The 19928-nt window shown below is 31.7% G+C and overlaps 1 protein-coding gene across 1 annotated transcript; it reads left to right on the plus strand.

Annotated features, from left to right (window-relative positions):
* Positions 1-15542: 15542 nt before the first annotated feature.
* Positions 15543-18098, plus strand: LOC144665120 (uncharacterized). The gene has a single exon (XM_078526293.1). The coding sequence runs from the start codon at positions 15543-15545 to the stop codon at positions 18096-18098; it is 2556 nt and encodes an 851-aa protein (XP_078382419.1).
* Positions 18099-19928: the final 1830 nt, after the last annotated feature.

Here is a 19928-nt window from a genome sequence, read left to right on the forward strand (position 1 = left end):
TAATTTCAGAGTTCGCATATCACTGAAAACCGCAAAAATAAAATTATTGTGAAATTGAAAATGTATTTCATGTCCTTAGCAAAGTCCTACGGCGTACCCATTAAGCTGACATGCGACGACCAACTGACAAGAAAAATAAATATCAGCGGTATCTCGCTGTTTAAATTGAAAAGAACGGTCGAAGCAAATCACGTGTACCCAGGAGTTCATTTCCAGTCCCAAACCGAGTGCCATCACACTTTTCATCCAGTGAACAGAACCCATCCTGCAGAATGCTTGCTGAGCTTCTCAGGGCGGAAGATTCCTTCAGATGTTATGATCGTTGCAGTATATCGATGCGTGACAGCCGCTGACTAGCAGAAACAAATGGTTCACACAAGTAAGTGAAGTTTTACAGAGGTTTAAAACGCACTTCTGAGAGGTATTCGTTTAAAGCGCTAGCGTTGCCGGATATGGTGTAACACTTTGTTCACTATCTATATCAGAAATTTACCTATTTTTCACGGTTTAATGGTATCTAAACATGTTTTATTTTGGAAGTCTGTAACTTAGAAATGTAACTTAGGGCCGAATCGCACTAGCGGACAAGTTTTAAATGTCATAACATTTTTTACAAAAACAAAATTGTCGCGACAAGTCAGAGAAATTTTGAAGAAAACAAAAGGTGTAATTATTAGTACAATAGCTCTGCACGTGCTTCTGCCATCCCTGTACGGCCGTCTTGGGCAAACATCAGGGACTTTAAGATACCTGGACGGCTGACCTCGAGGACGGCTGACCGGAAGTATTTTTTCGCGTGTAGCCCATATTGCGCATGCCCGCTCCACGCACATTGCCGTCCAGCTCCGTCCAGCTGTTGTCGAGGACGTGAGAAGTAGAGTTTTGCCGTCCACCAGTGAACGGGAGTGCTTTTTGTATGATTTCGTTTAAAAATCTCATTATTTTTTTAATTCTGTTACTTTGTTAGGTGGTCCTTTAGGTATTCTTGGTCTGGTACTGATAAAAAGTTTAGAAGTAAAGTTTTTTTTTTGCGGTTGTGAATATATTTGCTGTGCTTTGCATAAACGCTGATGGCGAAGCCACGTGCGCGAAATCATGAACTTTCTTGCTTGTGTTTCTACAAAAATTTCACTTGGAATTTGTACCCTGTGAATGAAAATAGTGCTTTCTGGTCCCACACTTTGAGCTAACTGAGCGCAAATGTTTTTCTTCGCATGTTTTGGGCTAAGGAATTATTGATCCACTAACGAAGCCGTCCTCCGTTCACACACGCCGGCTCTTAACGTTGGAAGTTCTCGCCAAGAACGTCGACATCAGCCCAGTCCTCCTCGCGAATTTCTACCGTCCTCGAGGTCAGCCGTCCAGGTATCTTAAAGTCCCTATCAAATATGCAGCACAACGCGGTAGTAGTATAGTACTTGGGGGTACGAAATCATTTTTTAAAAAATAATTTCATCTCCCCAAGTACATACTACTTTCCAGTGCTGGATTTAAAACTGGATCCAAAACTGGATTCAAAAAATGGAATCAAAACTTCTTATACTCTTTTTCAAAATTTTAGATACAGTGCGTTTAAACAAGCCTTGATATCATAACTGAAATATCAATCTGGAAAACCAAGCGAAGCCGAGTTTTATGATGTTTTTGAAATTTATTTCAAAATCTCTTATACTCTTTTTCAAAATTTTATATACAGTGCTTTTAAACTGAACGTCTTATATTATATTTTCAATATAATATTTTTGTATTTTTATCAGATTTTTGAACATGTTTTTATGTAGGATCATATTTGATATAATACCGAGATCAGTACAAATGTTAGCTAATCTATCTGATTGTTCCTTTTCACTTAATTGTAAGAAATGTATATTGTCCTTAATGCAATGTTTTTCTATAATATTCATCATATCAACAAATTTTTTTTTGATGTAATTTGATGTCATTATAATATTTATTATACATTATTTTTTATATCATTTATAAAGTGCATTTAATCTGATTTTTTGTTGTAAATGATGCTGTTATTAATATGCTTTTGTGTTAAAAGATGTCTCCATTTACCGGCTAGTTTATAGTTATAATTATTACAAATGACACAAAACCATTCCTTTTTAGAAGCATATACTCTTTTCGATCTTCTTTTTGCATCCATTTTGTCCTTTTCAGTAAAATATCTCCGGACTTCAACCATTTATATATATATATACTTTAGAAATTTTTATATGGTTTTATGCGTTTTTTACTAAAAGTTATATCAGTAATATTCATACTAATTTAAAATATAATTTAAAATCATTAAGGAAAAAACGCATAAAACCATATAAAAATAAAATCTCTTTGTAATATATATATATATGAATGATAAAAGATTTATAATCGGTTTAACCTCGGATAAAAATGATAGATCGAATGATATTAAAATAATTGCTAAAATCTTAGAAGATGAATTTAATTTCAAGCACATGGTATTTAATCAGCCAAAGAGTGTAGTTATTATGGATGGTGGTGCTAACCCATGGGCTGATTATATTGAAGCATATTTTGATAATTATAAAGATACTAATTACGTAATATCAAATTTGTTTAATTTAGATATTGTCGAAATGCTTTTTGATAACGGCTGTAGTATTATAAATATTGATACCTTTTTTTATAATGAAGACCAATTGGATGAAAAATTAGTTGTTGATAAATTCAATGTTTTTTTAAAATGAATGTATGTCCTAAAATATTTTTTGTAATCAAATACTGATTTATAAAAATATTATACTTAATATTTTTATTTGCATGTGTAATACTTGATAATTGATTTTAAGGCACTCTTAACATATACTCCATAAATAAAATTAAAAATTGTTTATATATCTTTCAAATCCTTGATTGGAATCCAACTGTTGAAGTCATCACTGTATCCTTTCCACTTAACTAAAGCTTGTTTCTTCTTATAATCTCTACGGATCACTTTATCAATTCTGAATACATCCTGTTTTGCTTTTAATAATTCAGGTTCATAAAAGCTACCTTTTATTTCTTCATCATTCAAATCTTTTATTTTGTATGTAATGGGATTAGTATGTTGGATCTTAGTAATTACGAACATTTCTTCACTCCAATTCGGTGTATAACCCTTATCGAAAACAATTCGTTTATACTTAGATATTCGGACCTTATCACCAACCTTAAATTTCGGTTTAGATGATACTTGCTCCATATCACCGTATAGGTTAAAGTAAACAGTTCCTTCATTCTTTTTCTTTGAAGCCTCAGTTGGTGTCATCTTTATTGAACTGTGTTTTGTATTATTGTATTCTTTTACCAGTTTGGGTAGCATATCTAAATACTGTGTGTTACCTTGAACAGTGAACTGCTTCCACATTTTATTTTTCAAAGTTCTATTAAATCTCTCAATAACAACAGCTTTACCTTCATTAAAAGTGGAATACATCTTAATATCATTTTGCTTTAGCCATTCCTTGAACGTTTTGTTATAAAATTCAGATCCCTGATCGACCCAGAGAAATTCGGGTTTACGTTTGTCATTAATGATAATATTGTTGAAAGCGCTAGTTATTGATGCACCTTTCTTATCTTTCAATTGTATAGCCAAAGCGAATTTACTGAATACGTCAATTATAGTCAATAGATATTTATAACCTTTATTCCATTTTGAAAGTTTATCCATAAAAACTAAATCAGCAGACCATATGTCGTCAATTCCATTTGATATTACTCTTCTAGTTTTAAATTTTCGTCTGATTGGTTTATGTAACTCATCGGCTAATTGTTGAGACCAATCATTTTTACTCAACGCCGTTTTCCGTTTTTTGGCTTCTTTTTTTTATACCCAATCCGATTTTTCTTTTACTAGCGATTAAAGCTTGTACCCCTGTTGTTCCCCACGGACGGTCTTTAAATGGTATTTTTGATATTCTCTTAAGCATAAGATCATCTGCCTTATGTTTATCAGCTAGTGATTTTGAATTACTGTAGTCAATATCATGCTGTTGGCATATGCTATCTAGATTGTTTATTGGATCTCTATATTTAGGATCGTTAGATGCTAATCTTTTTTCTAATTTAGTTCCAGGTCCACAATAATTATACTTTTTGCCTGTAGGTGTTCTCATGTGTAGTTCTCCAAGTTTTGATAAGTGTTTTTGAATATCAAGAGCCCCGCCATAATGCTCTTTGATGAATTTGCTTTTATTCTTTTTGCATATAGAACAAATCGATTTCTCCACGAGCCGGTTATTTTTGCTTCTGACTTTTTTAGGATTTATTGAATCGGTATATCTTTTGCATGAAACGCAGTATGATTGGCACATTATATATATTGATTAGATATTAATCGCAATAATGATTAATCCATTTGCCGTTTTTATATTCTGTGTAATTACATGATGGATTAAATTTTTCATGTGCATATGCACCAGCGGGCTTCCAAAAATTAGATGTCTGAATCCCGCTTTTTTTATTAAATATACCTTTAGCAAAGTCACCGCGCCAATATTTTTTAAATAGATCTTTATCACCTCCGGTAACTGCCATGATAGCCGATGCTAAGTCTTGAGCCTGTTGAAACCCTGGAATCTTTTCGCCGACCTTTTTGTTAATCGTTTCACCTACTCCACGCCCTTTTTTCTCACTAACAAAACGGGTTTTAGTAATACCACAAGAAGCGCATTTTGATTTGAGCAATAAACGATTGTTTTTTGTTCTCACATATTTTTCAGAACTAGGAACTGAATTAGTTTGTCTTTTTTCACGTACGCAATACGTTTTAGTCATTGTATATATATGAGTTATATATTTCTGAAATAATGTTGAATGAATTTTTCATTATTCATTGTGTCATATATGTCAAACACTTTTAATAAATTATAATACGAATTTCCCTTATTCATTTCGTTGAGAAAGTATAAAGAGAAGTATCCGCATGTGGTTGTATTTATATTCTGTATCTGATTGTTTTGATGTATCAATGTTAAATTCTTCTTTTTTTGCGTGATCGACTATTTCTTGAAATGGAGGCATACCAAAACTATCAAAATAATTGATTACCATATCTTTTACATAAGTTGCAACCCAATGGCTACCGCTCATATAAGATGGTTCAAGATTGTAAATAAATAATGCTTGTTTATGGTTATGTGGTACTCTTTTATCCCTTGACAAAACATCACTAATTGGGATGCTTAAATATCTGCACCATTTTATTAGATCAAAATTACTCATCGGTATATTCTTATGGAATGTTGGCTTTATTACTTTCTTTTCGGTTTTAAGATTTTTTTTTTTGGAAGCACTAATCCACCTGTTCTAAGAAATTTATCATATTCACCCCATGATCCTATTACTGGAGGAGATCTGTAAGATAATACATCTTTCTTACTTGGTAGTTTGATTTTGCCACCATTTTTTGGTCTTTGTGGTGAATAATAAGGGTATTCTATTTGCATTCCTGTCCCTCCTTGAGGGGGAGTGACTTGAATTCCTTTTCCAATCATATCCCTTCGCATTTTACTTATTTGGGCTTTAGATAAAGTCAGTGTAATGCCTTTTCCTTCACTTTTTACTTTATTGTGCCGTGTTATTTGTCTTTTTGTAAGGTATAACTCAGTATTACCCTTCTTTTTGATCTGATGCTTATCAATCAATAAACTCACTTCACTTGAATTTTTGATTGATCTGGCTAGCTTTTTCATTTGGCCTTCTGTTAAAGGAATATATGTTGAAATATATTTTGTGCTCATAGTCTTGCTCTATATATAATAGTGTTAGATTAAATATTACATAAAAATAAGTTCATTCCCAATTTTGTCAATTACAATTTTTTCTTCATAAAGAACTACAGCGTATATCATATAATCGTCAGTAGCTTGTACATTCAATCTGTAATGAAACAATAACTGTTTTGGATCATCAGTAACCGATTCCTTATGATTTCTTAAATCGAAATAGATAACAGGAAATAATTCAGAATAATTTTGTAAATTTAACTGAGTTCCTGTATTGTAGTCGTTGGTTCTGAATGCATATTCTTGAATGTCATTATATAATCTTGGTTTAAAATCACAATCATACTCTAGTTCTGGAGTAAAATATGAATTTCCAAGTTGCAATCGACAGGTAGATAGTGTACATGCATTATCACCCGCATTTATTTTAAAAGTATCAAAAATAAAGGGGTTTTCTAATTCATTATTTGACTTGTTTCTTTGCAGATATACAAAAACATGTTTTGCATTTTTAATAGCTGGTGTAATTTGATATATCCCAGAAATAGCAGTTGTTGGCGATGAATGTTTAATAAATTCTCTTAAATATGTCCATTTTGTTGCTGTTAAAAAACTACTATTCACTAATTTTTGTCCTGCTGATGTAAAGTTTAAACGCGGTAGCCATAACTGAAAATCTTGAACAACATATCGTGTTTCATCCCCAGCAACTCTATAAATAAATTCTCTATCATCATTTAGTGTTATGTTTAGTTCGATTTGCATTGGTGGTATCATTTTATCGCGGAGTTCTTGAAAAATTGAAAACCTATTTAACGGAATGATTGCGTATACGTCTTTTGATTGTGAACACAATTCAGCTCTTTTAATTGCTCCTACTTTTGGGGCTGTTCTTAAATCGCCAGCTAATACAGCTCTATCGTCGAGATACCAATTGAAATTGGTAGCTACTGTACGGCTATAGTCATCAGAAAATTCAAGCAATCCTTTTATGAAACAGATTTTATGCATGTCATTACCATCGTAAGGTTTTTTACCTCCTGAAGTTATCATAATGTGATTTATAATACTGGTACTATCATTTATCGTTGACGTTAGCGCAGGTGTTTCTAGAGCATTGACCGCAATGTTCGATCCATCAGCCTTTTTCTCAAGTTTATATTTCACGATAAAATACCCATTATACCAATCAAACCAACTAGACCTATCAGTCATATTGAATATATACCCTGTTTTTTCCTGATATAGCCCATTTGCAGGTCGAATAATGGGTGTTTGCAGATTGAATCGGAGATAATCAACTTTTTCAACATTTTCTATGCTTCTGAAACTCATTTATATTATTAGATTAGATAATTTACTTCAATTGTGCTAATCGTTTCAAAATAAGATCACCAGCTTTTTCACTTCTATTTAACACGGATTTTAAACTTTTCTTTTGTGCTTTGATTATTGGTGATTTATTGATATCTTTTATCATTTTTTTAGAATATTGTCCGATATTTGATAAATCATTAGTTATTAAACCTGATCCTTTATGGCGATATTGATATAAACCTTTTTTAGGGTTATAAAATTTTGACCATTCGTATACTCGATTCATTTTATATTATTAGTTTAGATTAATTCACCTCTTTGATAACGATATGAAACGCCGTATCGATTTCATTTAAATCAATGGGACGATTATACGAATCGGTTATATATATTCGAATTGAATCAATGCTATTTTTATTAATTGGAGAAAATTTCAATCTTCTCGGTTCAAGAGTGAAAGGAAATGACCTACGAATTCCTTGTGCTATAATACTAAAACAAAATAAAACGTCTATTGATTCATCTGTCAAGGATCTTTTAGTCAAATCGCAATGAATACATATCATATCAACGCTCCTTGTTAAATCAGGTATTTTGTCACTTATATTACTCCCTGAAGTTAAAATTTTCTTTTCAAAACCCAGAATCAAATTAAAGTCTGATACAGATAGATCTAATTCATAATTTTGCTTTATGGTTATTATTGTTCTAAATAATGATAAATCAAACGTAACTGAAAATGGATAATCATTACCATCTTTACCAGTTGTATTTTTTAAAAAAGTATCAATGTCTGTATATGAAAACATTCCATTAGGAAATTCAATATTTTTAAAACTTGTATCACTACCAACGGTTTTTCGATATCTTATTTTATTGTTACCGAATGAGGCTGAAAGGTTATACCACGAATATGTCATACTGATTATTTCGTCCAACGCCATTTCATAATTTTTATTTGGATCAAGGAATAAAGGCTGGTCAAGATAAATTGTAAAATCATGTGCTTTCTGATTATAATTATTGGCTTGTCTTTTCGCCCTGAATGAACTAAGTATTAAATGCTTCTCCATTATATATATTTAAATTAGATAAAATAGTTGTTATAAATTTTTTCATATAGACGCTTTGTAATTCTTTTCACTCTTAACAGTTCATCCAATATTGTAATACCTTGGTTTTTTAATTCATAACTCGTATTCCCAGCGTTAATGCTTCCGCAAATTAAATCCAGTTTTTCAATAAGTTTTTCAGGGTCTCTGTAATAAATAGCCTTATAATTATTGGTTAGACCACCACCTTCCCATTCATCGTCTTCTCTATCAGAATCAGGCGCTGTGTCCCTCCTCATACCCTCTATCTTATCATATAATGATTTTTCTATGGCTGGTTTTTTTTTATATTTAGTTTTACGGGGGGTCTTTTTTAATTTTTTTGATTTTTCCTGTAAATCCAAAGCTGAGAAAGGAACCCGTTTGTACTCCATACGTTGTATTTTTTGCTTAGTTAATAACAACTGGTTTTCAATATTGTTAATTTGTTTTGTAAAATTATCTGATTGTTTTAATAGATCATCATATGATACCCCACGATACTTTCCCGTTTTAACATAATTTTTACCACTTTTCGAGAGCTTCCCTAATAAAACGTTGACGCGACGTCTTTCTTCAGCTAGATATTTGCGTTCATTATCTAATTTCTTTTGATCAGCATTTTTGACTGAACTAGGAGCCCATTCTTTTCTCTTCCGTTCTATTGAGGGTGATACTTCAAAATCAGACATTTCATCTTCATCCTCATCTTCATCAATTGGTATCGGGGGTGGATAATTGGGCATTTCATCTTCATCCTCATCTTCATCAATTGGTATCGGGGGTGGATAATTGGGCATTTCATCTTCATCCTCATCTTCATCAATTGGTATCGGGGGTGGATAATTTGGCATTTCATCCTCATCCTCATCTTCTGGTTCAATTGGATATTCTGGAAGAGGATCACCCTCTCTTACCCCTTTATTATTATTCAACTTTTTAGTTGCTTCAATTTGTGTGTCGAGACGAGATGTTACTGGTTTAAACATTTTTATGAATTTGATTTGTCCTAATTCATCTTGCAATTTTGAAGACATTATTTGATTATTAATATTCTTGATTTGATTTTCAACTTCTTCTTTTTGATCAGCAATTTTTTGCCAAGCTAATAGACTCATTTATATATATTAGTGTAGATTATTATCAATCTTTCATCAGTCTTCCAGAAGTCTTTCATCAGTCTTTCATCGGTCTTCCAGAAGTCTTTCATCGGTCTTTCATCAGTCTTTCAGGCGTCTTTCATATTATATAACTGATATATATAGATATGAAAATACCAAATTATGACACTGAAGACGATATAGTCTCGAACTTTAAACAAGTATACGATTTCATGCCAAATCAATGTTTTCGGATGCTACTTTGCGCTCCGAGTAATATGGGAAAGACTAATACTTTAATGCATATGATTTACAATTTATTATATTTCGATAAAATATATTTATATGCAAAAAATTTAGACCAGTCTAAATACCAGAATCTTATCAATGTGTTCCAACCAATAAGCGATGAAGCTGGTTATAACATTATTGAAGCTAGTAACGACCAAATAATTCCTGTTTCTAAACTAAATGATGATAATCAAAAGCTCGTGATATTTGACGATTATGTTTGTGATAAAAATCAAAAACCATTAATCGATTATTTTATACAAGGGAGACATAAAAACTGTAGCGTGATATATTTGTCTCAAAGCTATTTTAAAACGAAAAAAGACATAAGACTTAACTGTTCGCATTTTTGTATTTACGAATTCCCAAGTGCTAATGAGAGGGCACTGATATGCCGTGAAAACAGTATTCCAAAAGAGCTATACGAGCAAGCAACTAAAGACCCATTCAGCTTTTTATATATTGATAAACCACGTAAATTCATAACAAAAAATTTCGATGAGAAGATTTAATCTAACATATTAACAGAAAATGGGGTACATTAATGACGAAAATGATTTTATGCATACCAAATATTCTCAAAGTGCAAAACCTGCAATTGGTTTTAAACAACTGGGAGCTGATTTCGATATGGATAACAAAAAGATATTCAGGTTAAATACACAAGCTGATGTAGCTATCGATGCTGATTACGATTCGTATGCTCTTGATTTGTCTTCAGGTGTCAACAAAGGATATCTTAAATTGAATTGTTTGACAAAAGATGTTGCTGGAAACGATTTCGATGCCAACCAAGCAACGATAAACAACAGTGCACCGTACTATGATGGATTGTACCAAAAAACAACCCTAGTATCGAAAGAATACGTTGATTTAATGGACACCAATCTTGAACAAAAAATAGATAGTAAAATACAAAATAAAGCCGATCTTAGTACCAATAACGAACAAACGTTTAACAGTATAATAAACGTACCTAATTTTGATCAATATTACAGCAATTTGTCTAACGTAATGAATAAAAGGTACATTGATGCCCAAGACGCACTAAAAGCCGATAAAATTTATGTCAATGCTACTTTCCAGACAAAAAAAACAAGTGCTATTTTAGCCGCCAGTATTCAAAGCAAACCTTCAAAGCAATATGTAGACAGTACTTTTCTAACTAAAGCTGTTGCCAATGGCATAGTACAAAACGTACAAAATAGGTTAAATATCCATGGTAGTAATTCAATGCAAGCTGATCTAGATATGAACTCTCATAAAATAACAAATATAAAAACACCAAGCAATGATACAGACGCTGTAAACAAAAAATACATGCTTGATTATGTTGGTGAAAGTCATGTTCAATCAGCTAATGGTGAAAATAAATTCAAATATATAATGGATGATCCCAATGCACAAGTGAGTGAAGAAAATGATGTCGAATTAGGGACTATTGTAACCTTTCAAAAATCACCACATCAAATAAATAAAAAGGTAGTTGATATGAAATTGTTGCTTGATACTTCAAAAGGTTATTACAGTTCACGGATCGGACTGAATCTCTTTAAATTGACAAATGATCAATATACTGCTGTTCTTGAGATTATGTGGGTTAGTGATGATATTGACCCTGACCCTGACCCTGACAGAAATATATGCCACATCATCCATTGAAACTATTCATAACGTTAGCAGAAAAACGTTCAAAACACAAAAATATGTCAGATTGATATGCCAATTCACAAAAAGTCAAAGCATCGGAAACAATTACTTGTATCTCGATTTAGTCATGAAAAATAAAACAGGAAGCTCTTATGCCCCTAAACTACAGACATATTTCACTGTTTATGGAATATCTGGTCATCAATCCAATGTCGAAACAAGTATTTATGATCAAATATATTATATAGCTAATGACCAAATTAATTTCAACACAGCGATCAATATGGATAATAAAGCTATTTATGGTATTGAAGAGGGAAATAGTGATAGCCAAGCCGTCAATTATAAACAACTGAATAGCTTCAATGATAATCTTAAGGCCTATCTTGAAACAAAAATATTATCACTCCAACCCAAAAGTTATTATAGTGAAATATTTGAGTACTATTTCGATCTAACGGATGCCTCTAAATTCATAATGTCAGATAGCAACGGAGCTGTTGTTTCTGGATTAATTGGTAATCTCGTATTTAATACCACCAAAATGTTAGAAGATTTTAATCCAAATATGGGGTTTATGAATGATTTTGAAATTAATTTAAATGAAAATATCACTGAATCCAATGACTGGACTATATATATGGCATTTAAATATGACTATAAGCCCAGTGATAATAAAAGGATTAAAATTGAATTTATCGATGGTGATAGCTTTAGTTTTCCGTGGGTTAAAGTGGAGCATAATAAGCTATTCCTCGATTATGATCTAGATTCATATACAGAGCAAATTAGAGATGGTTATATAGGTAAATATATGAATCTCTGGTATACAAAGATACAGGATCAATTTAGAATCGCTGTTTGCGATAATGTTATGAGTATTGATCAAACATTTTCTGGGTTTAATATCAATACATCTAGCATTAAAATCAGTTCAGATTACTATGTACAAAGAATCGCTTTTAGTAAAACTGCATATCCGATAAATGGTAGAGAGTATCATAAAATCCAATTTTTAGATAAAACAAAGGCTGTATTCTTCGAATAAATTATCTAACTCACTATTATATGAAAACTGCAGATTTAATACATGAGATGCTGAAAACTATTCAACGGTTGATTAAAAATATCAGAAAATTATACAACAGATTTAAAAATAGAAATAAAACATAGTCTAAGCATATAATATATATGCCGAAACAACGCAAAAATATATTCGAATGGAATCATATTAGTGACAAGTTAAATCAAGCGCAAATTCAAGAATTGAAAGAATACTACAACGTATACCATAAGAAGTGTTGGTGTTATAAACAAGCTACAAAAACCTTTAAAAGGTTTAAATTAATAGGCAATTCGCTGGCTATTTTATTTGCTTCGGGGGGCATAGTATCGTCTGTTTCAACTGGTGGTATCAGCCTTGTTGCAATCAGCACGGGAGCTTTATTGATACAAGGTTGGCTTCAACATCAAAATCTCGATTTGAAAATTCAAAATTGTATATATGCAACCCAATCCTATATGCATATACTTAACACACTAAAATTTATTTTGCGAACGGGTGAATTCGACCTATCCAATATCCTAATAACGATGAAAAACACCGATGACTACATAAGTGATAACAGCCCAATTATAGATCGGTATCTGCTTAAATATGATAAAAAATTCACTGTCTGATAATGTGCATGATACTATCAAATTTTAATTCTAAAATCTCATTCCAATACAATTGATAAAAGGCTAACGTTTTCTTGCTTTTGCTAATTTTGATAAATTCACAAGGTAGATTCATCATCAAAAAAAGCTGTTTAATTATGAATTTGGTTGATATAAGTCTTTTTCTACCTTTGTTTACAACAGGAATAGCGCCGGATTCGATAATATCAAACACTTTATAAATTCGATTCCTTTGATCACTAGTCAATTGTACCCTATTTTTAATACATAAATCGTTTAAAACATTCTCAACGTGATACTTCCGATGATATACCGATTTTCGGCGTATTTTATCCATATTTGCATAAAAATCAATGAACTCATTGTAATAAATAGAACCATGAACCAAACCGCAATTAATACAAACATTTATACCGTTTTGATTTGAAATATCCTGATTACTACAGCATGGCTTAGCATTCTTGTTACCTTCTATCAATAGTTGATCGCAGAAAGGGCAAATAGGTTCTTTTAAAATTTTTAAATCATAGTGGATTTCAGAATTACAAAGCATTATATATATAACACACATAACTTCACGGAAACAGCTGTTTTGGCAGTAAATTTTAGAGTAAACTTTTTGAGTAAACTTTTTGAGTAAACTTTTTGAGTAAACTTTTTGAGTAAATTTTACTCAAAAAGTTTATATATAAAAAACTTTAATATGATTGGTCAATAGAAATCACGTCATTAAAAACATTGTGGAACCATCTTTTACTCATTAATCATTTATAACTTATGGCAAAAGGTGTTTGATATTTAATGTTATATCAGTCATTCTATATATATATTAAAGAAAATAATTATCTGTTTATATCTAAACGCACTATAACAGTCACATATATAAAGACAAGTTATGTAACATATATTGAAGAAGGCTATAAGGCTGGTTACACAGTATTGATATGATACTGTTATTGTTGTTGATGACAACCAATAATATTTTATTACTGGTTATTTTTAAACGCACAATATATTTATAGTAAAAGATATAAAGAAATATCATTTATAGTATAATAAGAGAAAATGGGAAGAAATTTAAAGTATGATAACGACGCTGATAGAATAAACGCTATCAAAAATTCAAAGACTAAGTATATGTTAAATAAACGATGGAAATGCGATATATGTAATTATGATAGTTCATTAGCAGCTAAATGGACACATTTGAAGTCAAAAAAACATATCAAAAATGCTGTTATCAAAGCAATAGAAGATGATTATAGATTTGAAATAATTGATAATAACAATACACAATAAAACACTTTCATGCACTTTAACAATGACTAAATATATAAATATATCTAGTTATTCAAAAACATGAAATTAAAAAAATAAAAAAAAATAATTTTACTATAAGACACTTAAAGAAATAATAATTTCATATAGTATAAAAAATGGAAAAAAAAAATTTTAAAAACCCGCTAAAAACTCAAGATGTGATCTCATCAGTACTCACATCTAAAAACGCTATTAAAAATAATATCTCTAATTATAATATGAACGAATCAGATCTAGCTAAGCTATCGAAAACCGATCTTATAAAAATGATATTATCACTAAAAGCAAACCAACCTAATATTTACAAACCCCGACCTCCAAAAACAACCCCACGAAGAAACGTCAAACAAATGATTAAAGATTATGAGGAAAATATCATTCAGCCTAAACCCATGCCACGGACTATAAAAACAGCCCCACTACCATTACCAAGGACAAAGATAGAGGAAGTTGCTAAAGCTATGAAAGGCTACACAAAGTCTTTTGAAATTGGTATAAAAAATAATAAAGACCCGTCATTACAGCTTCAAAACACAAGAAAAGCTGTAGAAAATCACATAATAAAAGAGCTATCAGCAATGAAAGGACTCAAATTTGCTGAAACTCTTAAGGTGACATTTTCAAAGATGACTGGCGATAGTGTAATATATAAAACAGCTTATTTTAATTGCAAACCACAAACAATCATCAATAATCTAGAGATCGCAGAATCACTACAAGCATCTAAACAACAGATATTAAATTTCGTAGCTCAGTGGATATCAGAAGGCTCGGGCTGGGTATTACAATCTGTTGATGGTCATTATCTCAATATAGTGAAATATGAACCAATGAAAGGCTCCTCGTATATTCAGCTACCACCAGAACTCAGAAACAGCGCAAAAGGATTGATTAACATTAAAAATGAAGATAATGAATGTTTCAGATGGTGCCATACAAGGTGCTTAAACCCGCAGGATAAATACCCTCAGAGGATTAAAAAATCGGATAAAGCATACATTGAGAAGTTGAATTACACTGGGATTGAATTCCCAGTAACCATTAAACAGTTTAACAAAATTGAGAAGCAAAATGAGATTAATATTAATGTTTTCGGTTATGAAAACAAACAACCATATCCCATCTATATATCAAAAGAAAAGTATAACAATCAGATGAATTTATTATTGATAACTGAAAATGAAAACAAGCATTATGTTCTAATAAAGGATTTCAATAAATTCATGTATAACCAAACAAAGCATAAAGAGAGGAAACACTTCTGTATGCACTGTTTGCAATGTTTTAGTTCTGAAAGAGTATTAAACGATCACAAAGATAATTGCATTCAAGTCAATGGGACACAAGCAGTTAAAATGCCTGATAAAGACAATAATATACTAAAATTCAACAACTTCCATAAACAGCAACAAGTGCCATTTGTCATTTATGCCGATTTTGAAGCTATAACAGAAAAGATATCCGGCTGTAAGCAAAATAATGATAAATCATATACTGAAGCCTATCAAAAGCATACTGACTGTGGATATGGTTATAAGGTTGTTTGTTGCTATGATGATAAATATACCAAGCCGGTACAAATATATCGGGGTGAAAAGGCTGTATACAAATTCATGGAAGCCATGCTTGAAGAGGTTGATTATTGTAAAAAAGTGATGAAAAAACGATTCAACAAACCATTAAAAATGACTGAAGAAGATGAAGAGGAATTTAAAAAAGCAAAAGAATGCCATATCTGTGATAAATCATACAATGATGACGACATACGAGTTAGAGATCATTGTCATATTACTGGCAGATACCGAGGTTCATCTCATCAAGACTGTAATCTAAAATTGAGAATTGAACCTGATAAAATAAAAATACCCGTGATCTTTCATAATCTAAGAGGATATGACAGCCATTTCATAATGCAAGAGATTGGAGCTATTGTAAAGAACAACACATACAAAAACAAGAAAGGAGAGATTAAACAAATGAATATAAATGCAATACCTAACAACATGGAGAAGTATATGGCTTTTATGCTTGGAAATCATTTAACATTTATTGACAGCTTCCAGTTCATGAGCTCTAGTCTTGATAAATTAGTTAGTAATTTGCCTAGAGAATCTTTTAAATATACATCTGAAACGTTTAAAGAAAAAAAGCTTGATCTAATGACTAAAAAAGGAGTATATCCTTATGACTATATGGACAGTTTTAATAAATTCAATGAAGGGTTGCCAACTAAAGAAGACTTTTACAGCATATTGAATAATGAGCATATCAGTGATGAAGACTATCAACATGTTAAAAATGTCTGGGAAGCATTTAATCTTACAAACATGGGTGAGTATCATAATCTGTATCTTAAAAGTGATGTGCTTTTACTAGTTGATGTATTTGAGAGCTTTAGAAAAACATGTATTCAGTATTATAAGTTAGACCCATGTCATTACTTTAGTAGCCCTGGTTTATCATGGGATAGTATGCTAAAGATGACTAACATCAAATTAGAGCTGATGACTGATATTGATATGTATCAATTCATTGAAAAAGGTATGAGAGGGGGAATAAGCTATATAGCCAATCGATATGGTAAAGCAAACAATAAATACATGAAAGAATATGATGAGAAGGCGCCCTCAAAGTATATCATGTATCTTGATGCAAACAATTTATACGGTTGGGCAATGAGCCAGTTTTTACCAACAGGTGGATTTAGATGGTTGACACAAAAACAGATAAATGAAACAAACTTAGCTAAGTATAAAGAAGACAGTAAAAAGGGCTTGATACTTGAAGTTGATCTTGAATATCCCAAGCAGTTGCATACTCATCATAATTCATATCCTTGTGCTCCCACAAAAATTAAAGTAACCAAAGACATGCTATCAGATTATTGCAAAACCATTGCCGAAAAATACAATATATCAACAGGATTAGTTCATAAGTTGATTCCAACTTTAAACAACAAAGAAAAATATGTGCTACATTACCAGAATCTTCAATTGTATTTAGATCTTGGATTAAAGCTAACAAAAGTTTATAGAGCGCTTGAATTCAATCAATCTCCATGGTTAAAACAATACATCGATTTTAATACCGAAAAACGTAAATATGCTAACAATGCTTTCGAAAAAGACTTCTTTAAATTAATGAATAATTCAGTATTCGGTAAAACCATGGAAAATCTTCGCAAGCGAGTTGATGTCAGATTAGTGACTGACACAAAGAAGCTATTAAAGCTAACAAGTAAACCTACTTATGTAAGTAGTAAGATAATTACTGAAAACCTCGTAGCTGTGCATAAGATCAAAGAAACACTCACTCTCAATAGGCCGGCATATGTTGGGATGTGTATTTTAGATCTAAGCAAAACAATGATGTATGATTTTCATTACAACTACATTAAAAAGAAGTATGGAAAAAGAGCTAAGCTACTATTTACAGATACAGACAGTTTAACCTATGAAATTGAAGCTGAAGATGTATATCAAGACTTTTGGAATGACAAAGAGAAATTCGATAACAGTGATTATTCTAAAAAATCACAATTCTTTGATGAAACAAACAAGAAAGTCATTGGTAAATTCAAAGATGAAGCTTCTTTTATTCCTATTTCAGAATTCATCGGTCTGCGATCAAAAATGTATTCTTATATTAAAGACAATCTACAAGTAGGAAAAACTGCCAAAGGAATCAAGAAATCCGTTATCAAAAAAGACATCACACATGAAAACTACAAAGAGACCTTATTCAATAAAACACAGATGCATCATACTATGAAAACCATCAGAAGTCAATGCCATCAACTTGGAAGCTATGAGATTAATAAAATATCACTGAGTTGCTTTGATGATAAACGATATTTACTTGATGATGGTATAACAAGTTATGCATACGGGCATTATAAAATCATACAATAATTTTACATCAATTTTCAAGACTACCGAGAGACACTCTTTAATAATAAACATATGCATCATATGATGAAAACCATTCGGAGCAACAAACATCAACTTTATAGCTACAAGCTTAATAAAGTGTCATTGTCTTGCTTTGATGATAAAAGATACATACATGAAAATGGTAAAACCAGTTTTGCTTACGGCCATAATAAAATTTAATCAAGTTCAGTTTGCTGATAATCCATTGTGAATAATCATGCTTTCAGCCTCTTGTAGTCTTCTGGATTTGCGTACCAATTTAACATCCATCTTGATATTGTTTAGTCTCTTTTTATTCTTTAGCTGTCGTACATAACGGCGACGTTTCCGTTCCTCAAAAATCATCTTCTTTATCTCTGTGAACAGCGACAAACCCTTCTCAAATCCCTCCTCTACAGTATCCAAATCCATTGTAGATAAATTCTGTTTAAATTCATCAAGCTTCATATTAATATCAACTTTTGGTGTCTGATACAGCTCCAAACATATCTGATAAGACTCTGATATCATCTCGGTTGCATGTATTATTTTCTCTTCCAATTGCGCTTGTGTGTAAACCATGGTGAAATAACTGCTTCTAAAACCCAACCAACTTTGAAACCAATTCGGAAAAATTATACATTTAAGAAACAATTTTGGACAAAAAAATGAAAGCTCTGATTGGCTGAAAAAATCAAAAAGTAAATATTATTGTGTTGCTATATATAGTTGCCAAAATAGAAAATGCTTTTTGAATTTTCTTATGACCTTGGATAAGAAGTATTTAATTATTAATAATATGATAACAGTGGGAACCAAATCTGATTTTTGCATATGAAAAGGCAAGCAGGAATAAAAGAGTTGATTTTAAACGCACTGAATTTTTAAAAAAGAGTATAAGAGATTTTGAAATAAATTTCAAAAACATCATAAAACTCGGCTTTGCTTGTTTTTCCAGATTGATATTTCAGTTATGATATCAAGGCTTGTTTAAACGCACTGTATCTAAAATTTTGAAAAAGAGTATAAGAAGTTTTGATTCCATTTTTTGAATCCAGTTTTGGATCGAGTTTTAAATCCAGCACTGGAAAGTAGTATGTACTTGGGGAGATGAAATTATTTTTTAAAAAATGATTTCGTACCCCCAAGTACTATACTACTCGCGGTAAAAAAATTTAAAACAATTCGCATTTAAAGTACGCGTGTTCTCATGCAGTAGAATAATGAGTCTTCTCAAGATAACTTTTTCTTTTCTCATTCTTACATTTGGCCGAAACACTTCACTTATAAATATGCTTTGCCTCTCGCGAAAAGATTTTGCGGCTGGATTATGATAGTGAGAGCCACATCACGGTGCATACTATCCCAACAACTTTTGAGTGCGTGTTGTTTTTCGGTGCAATTTGGGCCAAACACATCAACAACGTATTGTTATCTGGCATTACGAGGGGCATGGGAATGCGACTTGTCATGAATTGTCCTGCCTTGAGGCAGGACTTCGGCCCCTTTGATGATTTGTCCGTTTTGACAAAATTTGCCCTTGTCCAACAAGTCGTTCGCACTTGTTTTTGCAATTGTTTGACAACATCTATCGCGCGTGCAACGCGGACCAATCATAAGACAACTTCTTCTTTGTTTTCCTGAAATGTTGGACAAGTTCTAGGTCCCAAAAAACGCACTCGCACTTGTTTTCTGTAACAAGTGACACGTTAATGATGAAATCTACCAATTGTTACAAAATTTGTCCGCTAGTGCGATTCGGCCCTTAGTAGCTAAGTCTTCAGGAGTTTCAGGTGTGTTCGGTAGCTAAAGGCTATTTTTAGCATTGTG

This window comes from Oculina patagonica, chromosome 9, assembly GCF_052425735.1.
Source record: "Oculina patagonica isolate OP01 chromosome 9, crgOcupat, whole genome shotgun sequence".
In the NCBI taxonomy this organism is placed as follows: domain Eukaryota; kingdom Metazoa; phylum Cnidaria; class Anthozoa; order Scleractinia; family Oculinidae; genus Oculina; species Oculina patagonica.

Coding starts and splice junctions, on each gene's coding strand:
- LOC144665120 (XM_078526293.1), top strand. CDS start 15,543: ATGCCTGATAAAGACAATAATATACTAAAATTCAACAACTTCCATAAA.